The sequence below is a fragment of the Rhea pennata genome, chromosome 15 (assembly GCF_028389875.1).
Source record: "Rhea pennata isolate bPtePen1 chromosome 15, bPtePen1.pri, whole genome shotgun sequence".
NCBI lineage: Eukaryota > Metazoa > Chordata > Aves > Rheiformes > Rheidae > Rhea > Rhea pennata.
The window spans coordinates 7,268,288-7,294,490 of NC_084677.1; the positions used below are offsets into that span (position 1 = coordinate 7,268,288).

Genomic DNA, 26,203 nt, shown 5'->3' on the forward strand with positions numbered 1-26,203 from the left:
TGCATAATGGAGCTGGCTGGCTCTTGCTTTATGAAACTACCTTTCAGAGCCTTTTAAGATTGAGCTTATACATGGCTAATGTGTATTCTCTAAGCAGCAATGGTAAGAAAAGTATATGCCAAGGAAACAGAGTATAAAGTTCTGCTTACGTCACTGGTAATAGTAGTAGTAGTGGTGGTGGTACCCCATGAATTTTGGCTGAGAGCAGATTCATGACTTTTCCATAACAGTATTGTGGGTTTTTCTTCCCTCTGAACATAATTACTCTACCTCAATGCAAGTAGCTGATGGATATTCAAGTTTGTTTAGGTTCTTCTAGACTTTACTAAGTGAAACTAAAATATCAAAGATATGGCAGAAAATTGAGTGAAATGAATGTAAACACTGCCCCTAAATGACTGCTTTTTCTCTACGATTATCATTCGGATCCTCTGAAGTAATATTAAATACATCTTTTCTCAAGAAAACCAGTGTATTCCTACAGACTGATTTTATTTTGGACAGTGATTACAAATTTACCAACTTACTCAAATCATAAGATCATCTGATTATTGCGATGATTTCCTTTTTCAGGCAACAAACCAAACATATGAACTGGAATAAACCATTAGCTTTTCACAGGTGAAAGCAGGACTGCTTTCACCAAGCTGGAAGATCTCTTGACATGAAATGAGGCAAATATGATTTAGAAATTAAAAACAGACATCATACGGAACTGAATGTAAAATACGGAAAAGATGAGGGCACCAGCACACATGCAACCCTCATTCTCAGGTCAAAATGCTAATAATTGTACTGTCAGTGAGAAGGCAAGTTCTCCATTAATGCTGTTGTGCTGGTGCATTTGGAAATGAAGGGAAGTTTCTATAGTCACGGGTGCTAAACAGTACGAAGTGATGCCCTTGCCACTGCCCTCATTTCAAGGCTGAATTCCTCACAAGAGGACCATACATTTTTACAGGGACTATGTAAGACTATACACAGCTTAACAAGCAGCTTTTCCCAGATTACCACTAAACCACACCAGTCTGGATCTTCATCTTTCAGCTGCCTGTGAAGCCACAAGAGTCAGGAGTCTGCTGGACTTCTCCGATGCTTTTTTAAGCTGACGCTCTACAGCTGATACAAGCTGATACTCACCAAACGTGACTCGCTGTAGTATCACCCCCTTACCTCTTCAATGCAATGAATTAGAATACAAACATGAGCACATAAACTCTCAAGAAAATACATTTTAAATCAAGTGCAACACAGTTTCACAGCTGCTCATACTGTTTCATTCCTATGTCATGTTTATTTTAAAAGATGGAGGGCAAGGCATGGAAAACATACGATTTTTTATAGCTTTAGGGATGTGCAAAATGCAGAGCTTACCTCTCCCTTGTGCTAAATTCCTGTTGTATCCTACAGGACTGAAGTACTCAAATATAAAGACAGCCATGGCGGATACGATGAGAAGCATCACGAACATCATCACCCACACAGAAGCGCTGAAGGGCTCTGCAGCAAAACAGGCGAGAGGAACAGAAACACCGTTCGTTCAGCCAGTCGCAGCACAACCACCCTTCCAACGTCTCGGGCCAGCGGCTTTCTGTAAATTAGCTTTTAACAACCAAAATGCTAGAAAATAGCCAAGTACTGATATATAAAGAGACCAGCTGTCCTGAAATACTAAAAGAAAGCAGGAACGGCTATGTCCACACAAACTTAGTACAGCTAAAATCCTAAATGTGAGGTATGACTCAAAAACAACGGCCGCACGCTTTCCTACTTTATTTGACAACATTCTAACTGACACTGAGAGGCAAATGCTGATTTGACCCACTGCTTATCCCATTTCTATACATCCTATGGTGGGCACATTTATCGACCTAACGGTCCAGCCTTTATGACCGTGTTTCAGCAAAGCAAAAGCAATTAAGCAAATGCTGAAGATTTTTGGTAAATCAGCAAGGTACAACCACATACGGGATGTGGAAGAAAGTGTTTGCACAGCAAAGCAACACCCCTTCGCTAGGCTAGCTCATCTGGGGCATTTTATACCCTAATCCTGTTAGATGCTGGAAGTGCTCTGAAGTGTGAGGAAAAACATCTTAACATACTATTTCAAATTAGAAGAGAAACAAGAAGCACTGGATGTGACATGACATGAGCTCATCCCTACGCCTGGGCTGTTTCTGAAAGGCCAAGAGGCTCCTCCACCTTAACTTCCTCTTAACTTCAGCACTGGAACAGAATAATTAAGTTGATTTTCTTGTCATAATATAGATCAATATATGCGTTCAGCATTGCTGTTTGATTTCCAAAGAAAATTTCCCCCAGGCAAACATCAGGTTTTATAAGAATTTCAGTATAGAGTTATAATACAGCAGAAAAATACTAGTAAACGAGTTGTTAGTGTACATTTCAAATGACCGCCAGTGAAGAACACTGAGGATTGACTAAGAGGTCTTACTCTGTTAACTCTGAGTTTTAGCCAAACAAAACCTTACAAAATTAATACAGGTGTAGTTTTCCTGTTCTGCTGCATGCTTCCAATAACAAAAACCAACCTTACCTATGAACTCCCTTGCTCTCAAACATATAGAAATTCAGATTTGGGTTTGCTTCATTTTGTTTGTTTGTTTGTTTCTAAATAAAGTTGAATGAAATCTCTGCAGAATCTTTAAAAACATATTTGTGGATGTGATATATAGGAATTTTGGTAAGATATGAAAATGTCTTAACACAGATAAAAACTATCATTTATAGGAGGCATCCATATTAGGAATGAAATGCAGCAAATAACGCGGAGCAGGTAGTCGGCTCGCCGGTGACTGAGACCTATTGGACACAACCACAGGATGGAAAATCTTGTTCAGACAAAATCCTGTACTTGTCTATACTCATCGAAACAAATCAAAAATACAGATACAAACTATAATCAGTGTTATTTAGAAAAATAATACTGTACTTCACATTTTTATATCTTTTAAAACAATTATGCAAGAGGGTTCTATTTTTATGCAAGCACTTAAAACAAACAAAATCTACCCTTGACTGAATTCAGTTACCTATCTGACTGTATTTTGCATAGCAAAGTATTTTACTACCATTCACACCTGATCAAAATACACAGTTAATTCCACTTCAGTGACAGTTTTGTCTATGTCTAAAAAAAACAGAACACTGTTCTGAGAGCATAGACTTGACTTATTGGTGCAGTAAATCAGACTTCTTCAAAAATAATGCTATTATATAGAGCTTTATAAGACGAGTTATTTTTTAATTTAAAATCCTATGCCCAACTAAACCAATAACATTAAATGTATTTTAGAAATCTAATAACTATGCTGTTGTGAAAAATGCAAAAGCAATGCCTGTTTTGATTGCAGCTGTAAGTAGGTTTTTAAGAGATAAGCAGAGTCCATAGCAGAGTCCAAAATCAACTACACTTAAAGTACATTTTGGAAAATGCCACAATACTTACAGTCCAAATTAAAATTTCAACATGCAGCAACTACAATTTTAAGAATGAATTAACTGTACAAGTCAATGACTTACAGAAATGAGTAACAGTTATCCAAATATTTTCCTAGAAAGAGGATGCTCTTACAATTTTCATCAATCAATCTTTTACTCAGAAAAAAAAATAACCACCAACAAAACTTGTCTGTGTATTAGCAGATTTGGGAAGCTATTTTATCTAACTTAGCTATTGAAGCTAAATGCATTGTGTTGCATTTATTAGCCATTGCTTCATCTTTGTAATCTGCCTTTTTGAAACACACATGAAAAATGAGCACTGTAGTTAATTGATGATTCTGATGCAAGAAAATCCAATTATTTGCCCAAATGTAGCTGATACTACACTAAAGATCAGCTCCTCGATGAGTATATGTGATTTCAGTGGAAATGAAGAACTTACTTACACTTGGCAATCTAAGAAGGAACCATGTGATCTGATCAGCAATACAAAAGAGCATCACTGCTGACCCAACAGACTTGCAGATACTAAACTGTTTCATGAGACATCTGGGAATTATTGATTTTTTTTTCAATTCACTTGAATTATTTTAATGCCACTAGCACTATTTTCCTATGCAAAATATCTTTAAAAATACTGGGCCCAAATAAACCAAAGGGGAGCACAACAGCATTTCCTGTGGACACTTCCGACCCATTTGAGATGGCTCATTCTGTCTTCAGCTTCAGCGAAATACAGGCTAACCACCAAATATGGAAGTGAGCAATAAGCACTAAAATAAGTCAGAGAAAAATATTGAAAGGGAAAAAGAATAATAGAAAGGAGTAGTAAACAAATGAAGGAAAGAAGACAGAAGTCCTCACTTCACATCCCATCTCCTTCCTATCCAGGCTTTCATAGCATTGCTACTTGTCCATTGCTGAATCTCATCATCACAACAGCTGAAAGGGAAGATGGAGAAAATGCTCAGCTGTTCTCCAGTGCAGCATTATGGCATTCAGCATGGAAGCCACAGGCATCTGTTGTCAATTTAGCTGTCAGATCTATTTTAATTGTAATGAAACTTTCCTTTTCTTAACTACTCTACAAGGGTTTTTTTATTATTACGATTTTACGAACTTAAGTGTTAAAAAGAGATTAAATGATTACTGGCTAAACAAGCATAAATTAAAGTATATAAAAAAGGTTTTAAGGAAGTTTTTCCAGTTGAAGTTTCTTGGGAATTGTTTCTATAATTAAAACATTATCACTTGTTTTCCAATTATTAAATCTGAAGTCAACAGTATTTTCAACCTGTGCTAGGCCCCTCCCTCCCATTAAACAGGATGTGGAAACCATACAAACTTCCAACGTGATTCAAAAATTTATAGAGACTTGTCACTACAGGATTCTGGTTAACAAGCAGTGAAACCTACTCAACTTTATAGAACACAATTAAATGATCTGAAAGGGTTGGATGCTCATACCTAGAAAAGCAGATGGTGAAACTGTGCCATTGCTCCGTGACACCATGACACTAATTCCTGTCTCGACAAACGGCACTGAAAAGTCGACCACTTCAGAGCGCTCTTCATTAATAGTGAGAGACCCCACAGCCATGACTGCACGATGGTATACCACCTAATCCACAAAAAAGACACCACCAGTATTGCTCAGTAGGGAATACCACATCTCCAAGTGAATCAAAACATACGTTGTTAAGTTTTTACTTAGGAGCCTTTTTTACCTAACAGCACTTACTTCACCAATCATTCCATTCCACACATTATTGACCTTTTTGCCATGTTTCCCATTAGTCACCAAATACAGGTCATACGTGAACTTCACAGTCTTAGACAATTTCTTCAAGATATCGATGCAGAATCCTTTGCAGCACTTCTTTACGTTAGTTCCTTCATTAGTTGAGTTGCTGCCAAGAGACAAGAGATGCATAAACATATCAACTGTGAAAAATGGAACGACAGCAGCAATTTTCAGCGTATTGTACACAACTTTCTGTAATTAGTTTTCCAAGATGAAGACAGTTACTTGCATACCAAGTTCTAGGGGTTTGGGTTTTTTGTTTTTTTTTTTTTTTTTTTAGTTTTTTTCTAAGAAATGGCATTCTCTATACTATTCTGAACTTGTGAGGGACTATGCTTTTCTTAAACAATGTAGTAATAATCCACAGGACGCTTTATATAGAGTTTATAGCTCTCACTAATCATATTCTGATTTTTTTAAATGACTCAAAATTGAATCCTAAAATATTTCTCATCTAAACAATTGCTGCATAAAATGAAGCATAAAGCTCCTTTCTATTATTAAAATAATAGTGTATATTTGCATAAAGCTTTTCAGACAGTTTTCAGAGCAAAATAATGTCGTGTCTTTAGCTCACTATTACAGATAATGTAAAAAAGAAAAAGAGAGAGAGAAAGAGTGCTAAAACATTGCAATGGCTTGGCCTGAGATGGACAGAAGACATGGTAGACCTTGTAAGACATGCTTTCTGCTGTAGCAGCTGGCCCACGGAAAAACTTTATTAACATGCCATAAAAACTCAGTCTCCAGTTACTGATACAACTATCTGTTTCAAACTCAGATTTTATGCTTTAACATTTATTACTTTCGCTCTTAATACACAAGATTACATGTCATCTAGTAATTACAGAACTTTCCAACACAACACACTGTAAAAGGCACAGCCGGCTGCATTACTGAAAATGGACATTGCACCTTTTTGTGCAGTTTGAAAAGCTGGTTTTTGGCCCGAGTACTGCACTCCCGTTGTGTATGCAGACTGCTCTGTGATCACAGAACAGCACCAATGAGAGAGACCAAGGTCCCAAACCGTGGCCAGCCATGTGGATCCAGGATGAGGACTTTCCCTTTACTTCTTTCTTAAATATCCATTTCATGACCTCTAGAAATTTTCCATATAAGTTTCTTGAGAGGCCAAAGCAATACTCTATGGGCTTTGAAGGAATTCAAAATTGAAATTAAAAAACAGTTTAGAACTTGACCAAGAAGTCCAGCTACATCAAACAAAACATTTCTCTGGACTTCAACAAGTCCGTGTAACACCATTCCGCAGTCTCTGCATATCTTTGCTTACAAGGTGTTAGGGGATCAATTAAATAATCAATTAAATAAATACAATTACTGTATCCATTTCAGAAACATGTAGATTGAAGCACAGAATGGGTGCAACAAAACTGGTAAAGGCATATTGAGAAACTTTCCACTGATTTCTAAAGATTGCTCCAAAACCACAGTGAGATCAAACCAGTGAATCTTATTTCTAGCCAGTATGTCACAGCTATATTTTATGCTGGTGTGGTTTATCCTGCACCAAACTTACTTAAGTATAAATACATTTTTCAATAAGAGGCATTCTCAAACTGCTAAACACTAATTAAAACAGGCACATGTCTACATACTTGGAAACAATTCATTAAAACAGATTCTGATTTTAGAATATGCATTCTTCTTTTATGTGACTGGAAAGGACTGGCTCTACTTGATTTGGAATTTACTATAAACTTACTATCTTGTTATTAATTCATTGTGATTTACATGTATTTAACCAGAAATGGAATTGATTCCCTTCCAACTTATCAAAAGGAAAACCATGTGCAAAAAAAAAGCATACTGTGTGGGAAAGGGAGAAAAATACCAAAGGAAAAGTAAAAAAAAAAGCAAAATGCACAAAAAAAACATACAAAGAAACAGGAATTAATGAGAAAATAAGGAAATCGGGAGATAAAGGGAATACATTTTTGCACTCTAAAAAGGAGCAATATTGTGTATTTACTTACTTAATTTTGACAAATTTACGACATGGCACAGTGTTTTTTTGGCAAGTTTCCATCAAAGGATCCACATCCTCAACAATGACGAAGGGAGCCTCCTCCAGGGTGACAATGCTCAGATGGTTATCGTCCGGGTCACTGTCTGCAAAAGAGCTATACCGTGGCCAGACAGAGTACTTCAGACTCAGTGAGTTGTTCTCCCATTTTCCCACCTGCAATGTGAAGATACACATGCTGCTGATAACTGCTTGTTTTTGACCAATGAGATCTAACATTAAATTTGCTGAGATACAGTTATGGGAAATGGTAGCGCAAAGATAGTTGTCTTAGATGTTCATTATCAAAACTACTTTAGAACTCACTAGTAATTGCATTAAGTGAGAAAATGCACTGCAGTAAAGACAAATAAGACAACGCTGTTTTAAGAGGTAACAACTTTAATAAAGACTGGATGACATCAGTTATCGCTATCTAACACGTCTATAAATGCCCTGAAATTTGGCATGTATCATTTGCACTGGAACCAGAATAGCAAGCAGATACTCCACTTGTAATTGGGATGAGTTCGCAGCAGTCAGCAAACAAGTCTCAGTTGAGGAAAGAGGGAGAAACTCCTCAAAAATCCATCAGACTGATGACCAAGCTATCAGAATATTATTTTTGTATCTCATCGAAAGACAAAGCTCTTCCATTTATTACAGTTTTAAAAGCTGTCTTTAGAGATCGTAGCATTTCACCTAGTACTGGAGTTCCATTACTCCTAGCCCAGACCAAATTACATTTTTAGTAAACACAAATTCTCATTGTGTATGATTTAGTTCTCATTAGAAATAATGTATTTTATCCTGTCTTAGTTAATGCCAAATAATCTTATAGGTACCACAAGTAATCAAGCAAATCTCAATCCTTAGAGTAAATATGTACTTTTGTCACTAAGAGGGAATACAAGAAAGCATATCTCACTTTAAATTAAATTTTTCTATGTATTTACTATTATAAATTTTCCTTCTAAATTAGCCCCCATTTTTTCAGCTGCCAGAACACAAGTAGCAAATGAATCATAAATTATTTAAATATGTTGAAAATCTTAACATTTTCTTTTTCATATTGTGCTCAACAACTTTGCATCTATAAATCTAATTGCATGTATTATCTGACTAGTGATGACAGACAATATAAATGAGCTAGCAATCCACAAAATTTATAACACAAGGCACTTTAATAATCCTTCAATTACTTAAGCTAAACAAATTATAATATAATCGTGAGACTGACAAAATATTTGCTTTGCAAGGAAAAGAGGTTGAAATTAACAGTACAAAATGAGACACTCAGCTCCAAAAAAGCATAAAAAATTGCCAGCCCTTCTGCCTTCTAAACACTTAAAAATGAATCACAAAGGCACCTGAGGAACATGATTTATACCCATTCCTATTTACAGGAACATATAAGCACATAACCTTTGCAGTTTGCTTTCCATCACGTTTATAAGGGTAGATGTTTTGCTAAGCTTTAGGGTAAGATACAAAAATGCCTAATCTCTGTACATTTAAGCTAGGAAATTCAAAGTATCTCAAGGGAATTAAGAACTCATATTTAAATGAGTGGGAGCTGGGCACAGGATTTCTGAATAGCACTTAGACAGTTTGAGTATGAAATTTAACCAAACTCAACAGATGAAGGTTTTGTGAGAACACGTTTCACGTACATGAAACAAACCTATTTAACGCTGTCCGAGAGAGCCGCACTGTAAGAATGGAGCGCGTCTCAAGCTGCAGTACGTCCTCCCATTCGCAGCAGTCTGTGCCCGCACACTCGCTTACCGAGAGCTCTTTGTGCCTGCTCCCAAGCGGTCCTTGAAGCTGGCCCACAGGAGTGGGGGAAAGTCCAGCCAGATCAGCGCGTGAGCTTAACAGAGTGCAAACGCGTCAAGTGAAGCATCAATTTCAGCAGCGGGAAAAAAGTGGAACCACGTGTCCTACCACCTGCCTATCCCAACCGGCAAAAAGAAAAGGAATGTGACAGGGATTCAACTGCATTTGCGTGTTCGGAAGCACGGCCGCGGCAGCACCTGCCTTTCCAAGTCACTGGAGGCTGGACGATGAGAGGAGGCAGGCGGCGCTGCATGAGTCAGAACCTGCAAACCACCCTCCGCGCTTCCATCGGTTCATACGAACAGCAGGACCATGAGCGACTCACGAGAATACGAGCTCATCCGATCTTGTAAAAATACAACTGCTTTGTTGCTGTTGAATGAAGAATCATGACCCTCACTCAACATTTTAATTGGAGTAACTGCCATTTTATTGTTCTGAGGAGGACATAAATGGGGATATTTTTAAACTGCTGAATTTGGGAAAATGCTAATTTCCTTTAACAGTTGCATCTCTATGGAAAAACATTCTGTGGCGAGCAAGTCTTTAGGTCCAAAATTTGTATCTGTGGCATTCAATGGATTTATGCCAACATTCACTCATTGTTATCTTATTTTAAAATAAATAAATAAAACTAAGACTTCGCTTTCCTATTTCTCCACCCAAACTGGTCTACTGCTGCAGGCCCAGGCTGTCAGACTGACTTCATCTGGGCTTTAGGCCAGGTCTTCCCTGTTTGTAAGTATAAGGCCCAGCAGAGCGTCTCCCCTCATCGGCTTCTTAGTCACCTGTGTCAGGAAGCTCTCATCAGTACAATCCAGAAGCCTCCCGGACTGCTTGTGCCCCGCTCTGTTGTCCCTCCAACCAGCTATCAGGGCGGTTAAAGTTCCCCATGAGGACCAGGGCCTTTGAACATGAGGCTTCTTCCTGCTGTCTGAAGGCCTCATCTACTACCTCTTCCTGATCCGACGGTTGGTAGCAGACACCCATCATGACGTCGCCCACACTGATCTGCCCCCTACACCCATCATGACGTCACCCACACTGGACTGCCCCTTACGCCCATCATGACGTCGCCCACACTGGTCTGCCGCCTACGCCCATCATGACGATGCCCACACTGGTCTGCCCCCTACGCCCATCATGACGTCACCCACACTGGACTGCCCCCTACGCCCATCATGACGTCGCCCACACTGGATTGCCCCCTACGCCCATCATGACGTCGCCCACACTGGACTGCCCCTTACGCCCATCATGACGTCGCCCACACTGGTCTGCCCCCTACGCCCATCATGACGTTGCCCACACTGGTCTGCCACCTAATCCTCACCGTTAGCTCTCGGCTGGCCCATCAGCCATCCCCAGGCAGAGCTGCTGGCACTCCCACTGCTCTCCCCAACACGGGGCAATTTCCTCTCTCATAACATTGTCGACGGTGCTTTTCATTAGCAGAGTTGACAAAAGTATCACTTGAAGCGAACATTTTGTCCTTCTGCATAAACATTCAGTAATATTAAATACAATTAATAAAACCAGAACCATGACACAGTAAACCAAAGTATCTAACTCTCACTGGGGTTTCAGCAAAACTTAAGCTCTTAATTCACTTAAAGGAATTAGTTTCACCTAAACTTCCAATTTTAACCACTACCTCTGAAAAAGCAGCGTGCACTTTCAACCGAAAATAATGATGGTTTTCATATTTACCACAAGGCTCTGAGCATACACTGAATTTTATTCACTGTGAAGCTGTCATTCAACAGCTTGGATACATTCTCTTAAGTGAGATAAGAAAAGGATATTTTCAGACTGATGTCAATTTTTTTAAAAAATAGAAAAGATTACTGGTTATTTGAAGAAGAATCTTCTCAGGAAATATTTTTGTATGGGCAACCAATACACTTGTTTAGATTAAAAAATATATTTTGCAGTGATTTGGAAATAACTATCTTGAAGAGGGAAATATACTTACAGACAAGATGGTATCACAGTCAATGACTGCAGCTGAGTCACTTAAAATTCCTATTTCCTATTGAAGCTTAGCACATTAAAAAACCACACTGGACTGACAATCTTGCCAGATTGTCAGCAATACTATCAACTCCTCATTGCTCTTAGAATAATTCATACTGAAAGAACTAAAGTAACTAAATCTCCCCTGCAAGCTGGATAACCAACTGAAACTCCATTTTTCGGGGACATAGATTAGGGCATATGGTGGCTATTGTAGAGACTAGTAAAAGCTGGCATGCCAAAAATACTGCACGCTGCTTAGGAAAAAATCCCAAGTTATAACAATACTTATAATCATTTTATCACAGAGTTTGTTTATGAATATAATATACAAGATTACTTACAAAGTGTAAGAACTTGTGATTGCCGTGCAAACTTAAACACTAAGTTCTCATTCAACACTGGCTGTTAAAGTGACTTACCTATGATAACACAGCCAAATATCTGAGAAGTAAGAAATAAAATGCAAGTCCTGGCTTCTCCTATAAAGGCCTCTATAAATATGAATATAGAATTCATAATACAAATAAATACAGAATATGAATAAGTTAATATACAGAACATGAAAAGTAGAATATGACAAGTTCAGTTGCTGTTCTCTGTAGAAGACAGCAGTGATATTGGAATAAACCACTTAACAGTGAACTAGTTACCAACCTGGACAATTTTGAAATTCCGTCACCTCTGGCGCTTTGCAGCACTCGCTGAGAGTATATGTGCATGCCTGACTTTCTACAGCAAAATTTCAGAGCGTGCTACTTGGTGATCATGATAGCTACTGAAGAAATGAACTAAAAAATGGCATCCTACAAGCAAGTCCAAGCATCCAGCTTTGAGAGAGAACGGCTTTGTCTTTATCATGCTTACCAGTAACGGTATCACAGATATAGATAGCCTTTATACAAAATTTTATAACGTTAATGACAATCAATTTGAATGCTAGAACACATTTGATACATATGTTTTTGCTGAAAAACTCTAAATGAGAATAACAAGTCTCAAATAATTAATGAATGAAATTTTAATTTTCTGAAGTCTAGATGTGCAAGTATACTACCTGGGAGGGTGGGCATAAGACAAAATGCTAGTCATAGTCTGAAACCCAACTGAGGACCTCAGAGAAAAAGATTAAGTAAAAAAATAGCTTCTGCTTATTTAAACACTGTTTAGCTACAAATACTTGAGCACAACGCAAAACTGAAACACTAAGCAGATTGTTCACCAAACACACAAAATACAAATTTGCAATTTAAACTACAAGCCTCAAATATGAAAAATATGCTACTTTTGCATTTGGTTTGGTTCTTCGCCTATAACTGCAAAAAAAATCTTTAAAGCCGAAATAACTCATTCAAATGCCACACGTTATCTTTTTGCAATACAAAGTTAGATATGTGTGGTATGCACCATGAAAATTTAAACTGAAAGGAAAATATGCACCCAGAATTTTCTCACACGTTACACAGCTAGGATTTAATGACTTTTTGTAGCAAGCTATATTAAAAAAGTCTTGAAATCTGAAGTCACTAGTCTGATGCAAGCTATGCTAAACTGCTAATAATACAAAGACAACACTATTAAACAGAAATCAAAGATACTACTGTTACACATCAATAAGCTGCAACTTGGCCCTCCTAGATTTCCTCTAGGAGGAGGTTCATGGTATAATATTGTGATTCAATATGGTTTATTTTTAACGAATTCAGATATCTGATGGATTTGAATCATACCACAGAACTGTGGGAGCCTACATAGCTAAAAAGAGCAAAGCAGAGGACCGTGACAATATAAAAGCCTAACATCCACCCTGTTCCTTGTTAACTACCACATAATGATACCAAAGGTGAAGGAAAACCAAAGGACTTAGAGATTTTACACTTTAAAAGCAAATGTCAGGAAATACTTATTCCTAAATCAACAGAAAGAAACAAGTTGAATGTAGTGATCACTTGCCCAAGTCAGTTCAAGCATTTGTTCAAATAACTATTATGTAAAGGAATATAATATGTAAGGCATAAAATATACTGTACAGTCACAGAAAGTCTGCACGTTTTGAAACACTGTCGGTGATATATCCTTACACTTTGCATCCAAAAAAGCACAATTTGAATTATCTGGCGAACTCACGGTATTCTGGTCAGTACTGGAAGCATACTACCCTAGAAGTCCTTTCACCAAATCAGCTAATCATCTTGTTTATAGATGAGACAAAATTGTGGCTAGGTACTCCCCTCCGGACTAGCTACATGAAAACCTCTGGAATAACTGTCCTCTTTTTTGTTCCCTCTTCCTTTTCACAAAATGGGAAACTAAAATAGCAAGCAGCCACTCTGCACATCCTTATCAAAGCCTGGTGAAATTTTCATAGTCGGTGTATCAAAGACTACCAAAGATTAACACGGTAACAGCGGTAAATTCCCACGTAGAAAAAGAAAATGCTGCCTCGACAGTGGAAACGTTACCACTGCGGAGGAGAATCACGACGTCCTGCCTCCCGCCGGAACTTCCCGCCCGCACCTGATCCAGCCCAGCGCCCCCTCCGCCACCCCCAAGCTTCCCCTCCTCTCGCCACGCACCACGCCAGCGCTGCCTGGGGGAGGGCAGCCAGAGGACAGGAGGTCAGCAGAGCAGCCACGGGCCTGCTGCACGGCCACCACATCCTGCTAGCGAACGTGTGCGAGGCGGGAAGAAGGGGACCTTCCTGGAGATAATTCCCATTGGCCTCATTTCTTGAAAGAGAGCAGCTCCTCACCAACAAACTGCACGTTCAGAAAGTGGGCTTTTCACGTCCCAAAAAGATCTCAAACCCACCATTTTTAATATCTTCTACATAGAAAAAATGTTGTTTTGATGAAGACAATGTACCTGTAGTTCTAGAACTGTTACCTAGAACTAACTTATTAGAATCACGTAGACAGAGGTCTGAGGAGAAAGAATTTCAACTAGCCCAATTACTCTTGTTGTTTGCGTTACAGATTGATGGGAATTTGAAATTATTTTTTTTCTCTGAAACAGAATGGAAACATTTTTAAAATCTCAGAACTTTTTGGAGAGGTCAGGAAAACACATTTCTCTAGTGCTACTGGAAGCAAGACTCCTGCCACGCAGCAAGGGCTTGAAGCCGAGCCCGTGCCGGTGCGCAGGCAGACACACTCCGGTCCACTTCATGGAGAATCCGATGCATCCGAGCTCATGCGGTGGGCCCAGACATCTCGAATTTAAAATAAAGCCTATATACGATGTAACATTCATCCTTGGTGTGGCCTCTCCCCAGTGACAGCAAATTTAGCTGTAGACAAATCAGGGCAGTTTTTTCAATATCTCTTGCCTCCATTTTCAGCACGTACCATATTCCTTTCCTCCTCCCTAGAAAGCTACGAATATTTATCATTCCCCATGTAGGCGTACCATGCCCTTATTCTCACCTGTGCCCATGCGGTAGTAAGAAATCTCACGTGCTAAGGCATCATTTCCTTAGCCCCTCTAGGCACGGGGAGTACACAGGAAAAATCCACCTCTTTCTCTAAAGTATGCTCTTTTGACATCTCTTCTTCACTGAAGTAACATGGCTTCTTTTTAGAGTGACATACATTTACTTGAACATTAAATAAAGTAGAAAAGGAACATTTGGACTTCTGGGTTATGCAAGCTGAAAGACAGAACTACTGAGTTGTTCAAAGACAGGTCTGAAAATTAGATTTATGCTCCAACCTTAAACCCAGTTAACTACAGTTAGTTACAGTGTGTAGCAAATAGAGCTACAGAGAATAGAATAGCATGCTTAGAGTGCAAAGAGCATAAAAGTGGGTCTGGAAAGAGAGTTTTCCTTCTACTTAAACCTCCTAAGAATCCAATTAACATTACTAGAGAAATTAAAAGGGAAAATGAGCTTATTCTCAGCAGACATTACGGTATATCTGTATCGCTAGATTAAAAAGCTGGGGGAGAATGCAAAACTTCATTAAGGTGGAACTGAAAGTAATAAATACATTAGCATGTATTTGTAAAGCAAACACCTTTCAAACAGAAATTTCCAGCTAAGATTAATGTTCAAAAAAATAAAGACATGCTCTGGTATGGAACTGTCAAAAACCCAAACCCAAATAACCTTTATTCTAGTGTGTGGAAATGCCACCGAATGTCCAGAGGTTTTTGATAAGTTTCTTTCATTCCTAATTAGATTGATAATTATGTGGCTTCAATCTCAGAGAAATGCAGAAGATGGTATTCATTTGAAGAAAGGACAACAGAATTGTCTTTGGGAAAGATCCCGCCCCAAATTATACAAATCTTCTACAAATCTTTCACGGAAGAGCTCCTTTGCTGTCAGCCTGAATGAGCAGCTGTGAGATCCTCCTCTCGTTCACACCGGACTGAACGCCCTGCAAATGGACCGTGTTACCCGGAGTGACCCCCTCATCTCCGCATGTTCTTCTGAAGACTGCAGCTGAGGAGGGTGATAATAAACCATTTGTGGTGTTTCTGTGTGACAGTAGACAAACATGGCTAGTCTAAGTAAGAAAGAAAAGAGCAAAGTTATTCCCTACGGTACCTCACAGAGCCCCCTCTCCAGCTCCAGTTGCTGGTACAATCTCTAAGACAGGGATGGTTGACATAACCCAAGTGGCCCTTGGGCACAGACACCAACATGTCAGAGAAACTGCAAACAGCAGCGAGCAGGACCTTCTCCATGTGCCAGCGCGGGCACGCAAAGGAAGTCTGGCACACCAGCACACCTTGCAGACAGCAGACAAATCCACCCTGTCATATCACCCTCTTCCCAGCAGATGGGAACGGTGCACAAGACACAGTCGTCATCCTTGTGCAAGGAAAAACGTTACATGATGACATGGACACTATACGCGCTGCCAGCACCATCCACGTCACTAAGCCTTTGCTAAGAGGCAGATTTGCAAAGATGTTCTTGCTGTGCTAAACATAGCATCTACTGCAAATATGTTTTTGAACTGCCTCACTTTTGTGAAAAAAAAATGCTGAGCAAATGCATACTCTAACCTGTCTGGCTTTGTAGAAAAGCTATTTGTTATCTTTATTCCATCACACTTTTCCACTTCCAAGGAAGCACGGGCTGACTTTATACTCTCCAGTTATTGACTTAAAACAACTTTGTTAGGTTAGCAGTAACAGGCGACTGCAGAACAGAGCACAACCAAAACCCTTTCCTCTACAAGCAGCATCTGTTGTACACCTTCTGCTGCAAGCTTTCATGCCGCTTCATGTGTTTGGGAGTCCATATTTCACATCACTCTAAGTCTAAACGAAAAAATGCTGTATAAGCACTTCCATGTCTTGCTAATAGGGAATTGCTTAGTATCCTAGGTGGTTTGAAGACATCCATTTTAAGACTTTGAAGTATTCAAAATTTGCTGTGAAATCTCATATGGGGTACACAAACGTACTGTTCTTCCCTCACAGGTGCTCCTTATGCTGACAGCAAAGCACCAACGCTGTGACCAACAGGGCTCAGAGGAAAACAAAATGCCCAGAGAGTTTATACAAAAGCAGGGAGAGAAAAAAGCTACCAGCTCCTATAACCTCATCCTCTAGTACAGAATTAACAATGAGCACTCACCAAATCCTCAGTGGTTGCTATAGTCTTGGCTTTAGGAAATATCCCAACTATCTTTATGCTGCACAAGAATTCAGACTCATACCAGAGGAACCATTTTATAATTGATTAGGCCATTAGACGAAAGAGCTAAACACACTGGCAGCCCCCTACCTCCCCCTCCCAGTGCCTTTCTGAGAGCCTTTCTGTCCCTCTCGGCACTCAGCTAAGATCTGGCTCTCCGGAGGTCTCCGGACGGCCACCTTCGCTTTGGGAGTGGAACGGCTGCACTGAAAGGCCTCCTACTCCTTTTCTCTCCTCCAGTGCTAGCTGCAAACCACCAAGCAAAGCACACTTTACTGCTCCTTTGCCTGATAGCTGCAATTCCTTTGCAGCAACATGGAGAAGAACCATCCCTTTTTAGGATTACAGCATTTAAGGAACGTTGCAGAGTAACTGCTGCAATTCAGACCGCTGTCCGCACAGGAAAGGTCAAAGGAAGCGCCCTCGAGCCAAACACAAGCTCACTGGTACAGAACCGATACACTCAACAGTGTCAGGACAGGCATATTTACAGTAAGACTAATAGACTAAGCAACAAGAATGCCACCAAAATGACAACGTAACCAACGCTGAAGAGTTTCTGCTGTATCTGCCGTGCAAGATGCCAACATCTGCTTAAAAACCTTACTGTATCATACTAGGCCGTAGAACTACAGTACGTCCCAGGCAAAATACGTACCAGTAAATGGATCATGCAGTTTCGGGTGTCCTAGTTAAAGTATATACATTTCTTCACAATTTGTAAAGAATGTCTATCATGAGGCATCATTATTTTTCAGCTGTCACGATACCAGCTCTGGATGCAACTGAGTTTTCTGAGAAATTGCCCTGAACTATCTCAGTGATTTTTTATTATCACAATATTCTGACACAAAGCACTGTAAGAAATCTGACTTAGCACTACGCTCTCCAGGTCTGGTACTGCAAAATTTCACCTACAACGCTATATCCGAGAGTCGTCCTGTCTCAGCTACGTGGAACTGGATGCTCCGAGGCAGACGGCGCTCTCCCCGGAGGACGCGGGCCGTCCCCCGGGCCGGGGCTGCGCTCCCGCTGCCCGCTCACTGCGGCTCGGGTGCAAGTGCTACCACCTGACACAGAGCTCGCAAATCTGGCATGTGCAAGTTAATCAGAGCAAAATCTAGTCCCACATTACATGCTGCATTAATATGAAGTTAAAGATAATTGGCTACAATTACAGTAAAAAAATATATAAGAAGCAATGATTCTTGCAATGACATTTAACTAGCAACTGTGCTATAAAATATCTGTTACTCTTGCTTCTCATAAAGTTTCATTGGCTATGGAAATACTGGACTTTCACATCTCACAAATTCTCTCAACACTCAGAAACACAGGAGATGGCAAGTGCTCGGTTCCTTCCCTACATCAACAGGTTCTTCCATAATCCAGACATGGCCAGTAACGTCATGCAGACTGTAACTTCTGGGCGCTCATGCTGTAAATATGATGTAAATGTGATGTAAAGAAGAAATCAAACTTTAAAACAACTTCAGCTAGTATCAGTGCAACAATTAGACTTTTCTAAAAAGAGAAGGAAATACAGGCAATAATGGTAATTTTATCTATACCTGTCTGGGAGTGCTCACGAAATTTGTTTTTATTCTGATACTCATCTTTACAGGTATAAAACACACTTCTTTAACTGCAATACAGCATTCTCAACCTTGTTTAACGTACATGATATGCACAGCTAATTAAAGGGCCTGTGTTGGCCTAACTTAGCCACTACTAATTATATTCCAATGTCCAATTTTAATATCATATGGAGGTTCCAATTAATTCTCTGAGTTAAAAAAAAAAAAAAAAAAAAAAAGACGACTGTGAAGTTTGAGTGAACGGAAGGGGGTGGGCGAGAGTCCCCCGGCGCGGAGAGGCACCCGCGGGGGCACCGCCGGCGGCACCGCCGCCCTGCGCTGCCGAGGTTCCCGCAGCACTTCGGTGGCGTTTGGGCCACGCTGTTACTTCCGGCACACTTATCGAGTTTCACTGAAACATGCACATTTAACTTGCCTTATTAAAAATCTCTTGCCTGAGAACAGCAGCCCCTTTGCCTGTCAAGATTAGCAGAAAGACTATGAATGTTGATGTCAGAAGTTGGAGCAGCTGCTTTAGGATCTAACGTGCCCAGAAGCAATTTACAGTCTCCAAAGTATTATCAGCGACCCAGCTTTCTCCAGAACCAGATACGGGACAAACCTCTCAGTCAACCCCATTTATGCAGGAAACTTCCATTTCAAAGTTTTGATGTTGAGTCATTTGTAAAGGAAAAAGGAACTTACTTTCCTAGGGGGAAGACGTATGCTTTTCAACTATGGTTTAATGGATTTGCCATAACCTCAAGCCTTGAGTCAAGTATGTCAGTTTTGAGACCAAGTAAAAATTGTATTTAAGTAAAAACAGATTATTATACTAAAGCCAAAGGAAACTGAACTGAGTTTTCATATTAAATCTTGTACTTTCAGGAGAAGATTGGGTAAATAAATAATAAAATGACTACTTGCAATTTCTACGTACATTAGTTACATTACAAGGATTAGCATACCGTTGCATTATCAATATTCCACACGAGTGAATCATTTTACTAGATGCTAGGACTTGGTGTTTTTCATATAGGATTGAGGCTATTTAATAAGACCTCAATAGAATAAATCTGTGAAATACATTGAAATAGCGTAACTGGAAGTAAAAGCATGCACCTGTCCGGAAACTCAAAGCAGGAAACGCTGGATCTCAGATGCTTTCCAAACTAGACAGTTTTAAAAGGGGCAGAACAGCTACCACAAGAAGAAAGAAGCAAAGAGAAGAAAGAAATTTGCTAAGAGAAGTGAGGTGAGAAAAGAAACCGGAAAAGCACCAACAGGTGGCATTACAGACAGGTTCGAATAAACTGCTGGGTTGGGCAAAGACCTTTTCACGTCTCTAAGTCAGAGGAACTTTTCTATTACTTCTAAAGCACTTAACGAAACTCTGCTGCTATAAATCTGGGGTGCACAGGCATGGCCAAGAGCAGCTTGCCAGGATAATTTGTCTATCTGTCTCCCCCCCCAACAGGGAAGGATCAGCTTGCGGGCACAAGGAGAACTCCGGCGATGACAGCCCGTTCCGGCACCCTTCTCTTCCCCCCGGGCGTAATCAAACCTGGCCTCCACCCCGCAGTCCGAAAACGGGGCAGCAGAGACAAAAGCTGCAGCTGGGGGGGCAGAGCGCCTCTGCCGGAACCCGGAACGGCGCCCTGGCCTGCTCCCCTGCCGCTCTCGGGGAAGGAGCCACCCGAGGCAGGCGCACAGATCGTTCCGGGCAGCAGCCGCCCCTCAGTCGCTCTTCCGCCGTCCCCAGAAACGCCTCCAAAACAGCAGCGAGGAGGAAGGGGTTTACCAGACCGAAAGGTGCCCGGGGCTGTAGGCCCGAGGCTCTGCAGAGCCTGGGGGCCCTGCGCAGGCCGCCTCCGCCGCCCGGAGCGGGCCCCGCGCCACGTCCTCCGCGCCCACCTGCACGGCATCAGAAGGGGGAAACAGGCCCAGCTACTTCCTTGAAACACTGGATGTTCACAGAGCCGAGATTTCTGTGCTGTTATTAGCTCATTTTTCAAAAACATCAAACGAATTTTCCCTTGTCCTTTGGATGTCCTTAAGAGAAGTTTCAAGATATAAAACATACGAAATTATGATTCCATAAGGATGACGACTCTTTAGCCATTTTCTCCCTTTGGAGACTCATACGAATATTCTCCACATAATGGAGTATAGTATTTTTTTTCCAGAATGTCATATATGATATGCAGAATTTTAAAATAGGATTAAAAAATTTCATAATGGTTACTGAGCAAAAGATTCCTCCAAAGATTCAGATTGACACATTTGGATAGGATTAAATTTATCCAGAGAATTAAATTTGCATCAAATGAACGTCAAGGAACGCATAGCATCATCTAGGACCACTTCTTATGTTTCTATATAACTAGCATATTTACTTAGATATCCTACAGTAATTCATATTTTATCATTATTATTCAATGTCAGTAAAAGACTGTTAGTCTTACAAAGTGAAGTTTAACACTTTATGGAATTCTGAAAAAAGAGTTTATAAAAGATAAAAATGATTAGCAATTTCAGCAGCAAATTTGATAATGCAGGATCACGTTTTACGAACTTAAAATAAATTTGGGAGAATATACGGGTGGTTTATTATTACAGAATCACAGAATCGGTAACGTTGGAAAGGGACCTCTGTAGATCATCTAGTCCAACCTCCCTGCTCAAGACAGCATGTTAGACAGGATTGCATCCAGGTGGATTTTGGATATCTCCAGACAAGGAGACTCCACAACTAAATATTTTCCAGGATTCCCTGTTCATAAAACATGAGACCTCAGATAACCTGCAAAACATCCGAGCGAAAGGAATCACAAGCTGAGGTGGCAGTATTAAAACAGAAAAATGCTCAGGACAAACTTCCTCTTTTATTCCTTGCATATATGACTAACCCTCCTATTAAGACCCAGAGGATTTTAAAGATACATCTCTTCAGACTATATATACAAAAGTATGATGCTTCCATTCTTTTCAAATACATAAAAGTCGGTAGTAGAACATTGTCGCAGTAAATTCATTTTCAATAGGGAAGATCTGGAGGCTTAGCTCCACACTATGTCTAGATTCTAGGTCACTGCACTCTGCCTCTTTATTACATATTTAAGAAAATATCATTATTTACTCTCTATAGTACATTTTCCTTTTAGTCTATATAAAGGTTTATGGAGATCACTTGTCTACCAGAAGAACACAAGTCAAGATTCTGAATTTGTAGGTACACTTTATATGGATTATCCTCCACTTCAAAAAGAACTTCATGGTTTGCAAAAATATACTTTTATTATAAAATCTATTGAAAATATAAAAACACAAGAAATATTTGAAGTGCTCCTGGACTATGTTCTTATATTCAAATCATGTAAATGTAAGCATCTAAGACCCAAGTTTCAGGAGATTTTTCAGTCATGCATTTTATTTTACTAAATTGTGAGAAGAAATGTAAAATGCGTTTCAAAAAAGTTGTCTGAAATCTATGTCGCATATCTTCACTAATACACTGCTTTCTCTGTTAGAACACTTTAGACCTACCTAGAATAGGTAAATTGAATAAGGTAAAATTATCTTTTCTGAACTGTGATGACAAATCTGCTACAGCAGAATATCATTATTGACAACAGTGACGCTAATCCGCCTATTTGTCATTAATTGAGTTGTAGCAACTTTCTCCTATCTCCTCTCATCTCTGTTACCTACAGATAATACTCACCTTTTCCCACTCACGATTGTTGTTCAGTACTATTACCACCAGCCGGGGATGTGCCTGATAGCCATCTGCTGTGAAGGACAAATCTTTACCTTCCCAAGTCACATTCATCATAAACCTAGAAGGAAAAAAAAATGTTCAGTGAAAAATTAATGAGCTATCCAGCAGTTAATGAGCAAGCTAATTCAGTCATCAGAATCACCGACAAAATACATGTAATAAATCTCATTAATGCTGTGAAAAGCCTATGTTTGCAGCATGGAGAATCTCTGGATTTTTATGCATTTCTTAGAGATGGAAAAGCAAAATATTATTTATGTATGATTTTTAGTGTGGACATTTTTAAAGACGTAGTTTCCACGTTGTGTACAACCCATACACTCCAGGCATGATCTTTTCACACCTTGCGCAACCTCATCAGTTTTACAGCACCTTTTGAAACATGTCTATATCAGACCTGTATGCAGTGTACACTACTGTCTCACCGCTGTAATACCCAGAGGTAGGTGTAATTAGTCTGGTTTCACCTACTTGCACCTCCCAGAATCCCACCAGCCCCTCTGATACTGCAGCTTTCAACAGCATCTTTGCAATGCTTGGATAAATTCCCCTAATAGCCAAAAACACACAGAAAATCTTTGAAAGACTCCGTGATAATTCACTTCAACATTTTCAGTTATAAACAACTGATGGTGGGGTTTTATAAATAATCCGCATACGAAGTCTAAGTGCCACCGTATTTATTGCTTGCTTAGTTTCCCTAACAACCTTCTCTTCCTCTATTGCTATGCTAACCTGAACGTTCTGAGGATAAAAAAATACTTAGCAGCAGAACTGTGATTATTAGTGATTATACTATGTCTACGAAACCATCGTTCTGACTTGGACCACACCATCAAGGCACACGTATGAACCCTGGCTAATGACACTGCAAGCACCTCTATGAAAACTACTCCTGGGCTGGAAGTGTTTGGAGCACGACCCTCCGACATGAAGGTGGACCGGATCTGACCTGCCTTCAGGGAGGGATCTCTGTACTCCATATGGAGAGATCCTTCAGCTCCATGGAGTCCTGGAGCTTTTCTAGCCATAGATTTGTCCTGGAAGGTTTTAAAATGCTTGACTGAGTTTATACTAATTTTACAGTATTCCAATACTACACAGTTTTTCCATTTCCTGTTTTGTATATATTAGTTACTGATTTCTACCTGTTGTTTTCCCTTCATCATTGAACCAAGTAGCCTGTTTTCCAAAACAAAGGCCTTTTGTTGATTCAGAAATGCTAGCTTTGTGGCCATCTCTTCTTTCGGTCTAGACTTTCCTTCCAATTAATTTTCTCTCATAATCTTTCACAGATATATAACATAAAACTGTATTTATATTTGTTCCAGTCCCACACAGCTTCAGTGTTTCACAGTGAGAACAGATTGTTTTCACTGCTTCAGGGTCAGAAAGTGTGATGAGAAATAGCAGCTTTTATTTAAAGCACAAATATGAGGAACTTGCTGCCAAGAGTCTGAACTACTACAGCATGCAGACCAACCTCCTCGCACTGTGATATTGCAAAAATCTATCGCTTTGCACATTATTTGGAACTCCCTCACCTAAGAAAATCAGTCACGGAAGGAAAGAGAGCAAAATGCTGGTACTTGCATTCGTGCTCTTGGGTCACGTTGAAAAAAATCAAACCACCTAGATGCCCAATATGAACCCGACAGCACTGTTTTGCAGATGGGAAGTAAGACTGCAGTCCTATCTTGGAGATCCCACAGCACTTTGAAAAGATAACAGCTCTTCATGATAGCTATACTGAACATCCAAGTGAATTCCATTCTACTTCATCCTTAAAACAGCTGCTTTTCAAAGGGTGTTAAAGAAGTTCTTACAAGTATTCTCCATAAATTGCTCTGGAACATTTTTGCCAAGACACTGATACTGTTTCACATGCTTTTTTATGTAGTGGCCTGGTCTCCTGCTGAATCTGACACACAATTCTTCAGTTCCCTGTTCAAAGGAAAAGGCTTCGTACAGACATGGCTGCCTGAAAATCCCAGCAGTAGAAGCACTTCAAATAAAAGTATATAAACTCAGAAGAAATAATGGTGCTGTGTCATGACAGTTAATAATGAAATGTGCACTGCCCTAAACAACCATATTAACACCACTCAGTACCCATCTGACAGCAATTTGTAAATTTAGCCATAATAATAACTCATATTTTGTGACAGACTTTGATGTGAAAATTTTCCTCTTGGCACAACTTTCCTTTTCAGTTGAATTAATTTCCCATATATTACGTTTCTCATAAAGCACTGAAAGAGCTTACTTAGGAATAAGAAGCTTGTTTGTCACCTTTACAGCAAGTGATAAGCCACTAAACAGACTTTGGTTGTGTATACATATAGGAAAACAGCATATAGCTCCCTCACTGCTGAAAATGAAATGCACTGGGATCCTTTGGAAAAAATCTCTAAAAAGTCACTAAATGGTAAAACGTTGAAATACTGCTAAGATGGCACTACTTGTATTCTTATTTCTCACCGTCTCTCAGGAGGTCTCTCCCTCACGAGACCTATCGTCTCTTACAAACTTTCAGATTAATACACTGAAATAACCCCCACACAACAAACATAATGTGTTACGGGATTAGATTCAAATCAATTTAACCTATAAAATTCAAAGCTGAGAACTTTTTCTCTTCTTAATGGCTGAACCAAAAATACGCACGCTGCATTACATAGGGCTTTTGTGTCCAGTCAGATTCCTAATTACATAGCCATCGGTGATTATGCTTGCGTTGATCCTTTCTTTTATTTAATTTGGCAGGATCGCTACCCCAGACTTCAAATACCACTCATCATATCTGGGAATTGACATGCAAATCCTCTAGTCCAGAAGCTGTTCAGGGACCATCACAAGATGCTGTACTGCAGTTGTAATAATGCTCAGTGCATTCCAACAAGAAAGATGAACTGCAAATCTAAAATGAAAATATGAATTCAGTATTTTTTTTTGTGTGAATTTACCAGGCATTTAGTAGTAAGATATATTTTATGAGTTAAAAAAAAATTGCCTCATCTGCCAAAATTCTCTTAAAATTGTATTGTCTGAGTCATATGCAAAGGTGGCAGTGAATGACACATTCTGAGCTACCCCAATTTCTCAATTGCAGCAATAAAAAAAGAACATAAAAAAGATTCTTGTTTTTCCAAGTACACTCTTCTACATGAAATTCATCAACAGCCTGTGTTCGTAAGAGCAGGAACACAGCAACCAATGCCTAAATCTACATTCACTTCTGAATTGTCATTTTTCCTCCAAGAAGGACTGAAATCCTGCCCTGTTTTTGCTGGCCAAGATCCTAAAATCCTTGCCTCAATTAAGAGCTTGTGTGGTTTTGCACATAGTCTACTCCTCGTTAAGAAGACTAAGGAAAGGGTATTTATATTATATGTTATTCTTAGAGAATTTTATATTTGCCTAAGACTCATTTTCTTCAAGATATCTTTGGTTTTTGAATTGGTCAAAATGTACTTCTGAGATAGCTTTGGAATTGCATATTCCTGTTCTTGAGTTAATGAAGTGCTCGAATATTTAAGTTCCTTATTTTAAGGGAGGAATTTAACACACACCTTGGATTAGCAGTTGATCTGCTTTCATACCTCATTAATGCTGCAACCTTTGCACAGGCATGATAGCAGGAGGCCTTGTGATAGCATAGCGCTGAAGGCTTAACTGACTTTTGTAAGCTGGAGTTTGTGAGCAACATGCCCCAGGGTCTTTTTGCTGAACCTCTGCTGTGTTGAATAAGCATGGTACCTACATGAAAAACAGGAACTTTGGCAGAAGTTAAGCTTTTCTCAAAATTGAAGTCAAAATAGGTTTTTATCATCCTAAGAACCAAGCTTACACTATATTTCAAAAATATTTTTGAATGTTTATGCAATTCTTCTTTGGTTGCCATTTTCCCAGCAAATCTGAAAAGAGAGGCACTGAAATGCCACAGCAGAACACTGTCCTCGTTGTATTTAGAGCATACCTTTAAACCATCAAGGTTACAAACTGCTCTCAAGATTTCCTAATTAATTTTTATAGACACAGA

The 26,203-nt window shown here is 39.6% G+C and overlaps 1 protein-coding gene across 1 annotated transcript in view; it reads right to left on the reverse strand.

Annotated features, from left to right (window-relative positions):
• Positions 1 to 26,203, reverse strand: part of GRIN2A (glutamate ionotropic receptor NMDA type subunit 2A) — a 179,686-nt gene that overhangs the window by 39,713 nt on the left and 113,770 nt on the right. The window contains exons 4-8 of the mRNA XM_062588080.1: positions 22,105 to 22,219; positions 7,267 to 7,472; positions 5,207 to 5,375; positions 4,933 to 5,086; positions 1,375 to 1,500 (exon numbers count right to left, since the gene is read on the reverse strand). Coding sequence (XP_062444064.1) covers positions 1,375 to 1,500; positions 4,933 to 5,086; positions 5,207 to 5,375; positions 7,267 to 7,472; positions 22,105 to 22,219 — 770 coding nt within the window. The remainder of the gene's footprint in view (positions 1 to 1,374; positions 1,501 to 4,932; positions 5,087 to 5,206; positions 5,376 to 7,266; positions 7,473 to 22,104; positions 22,220 to 26,203) is intronic.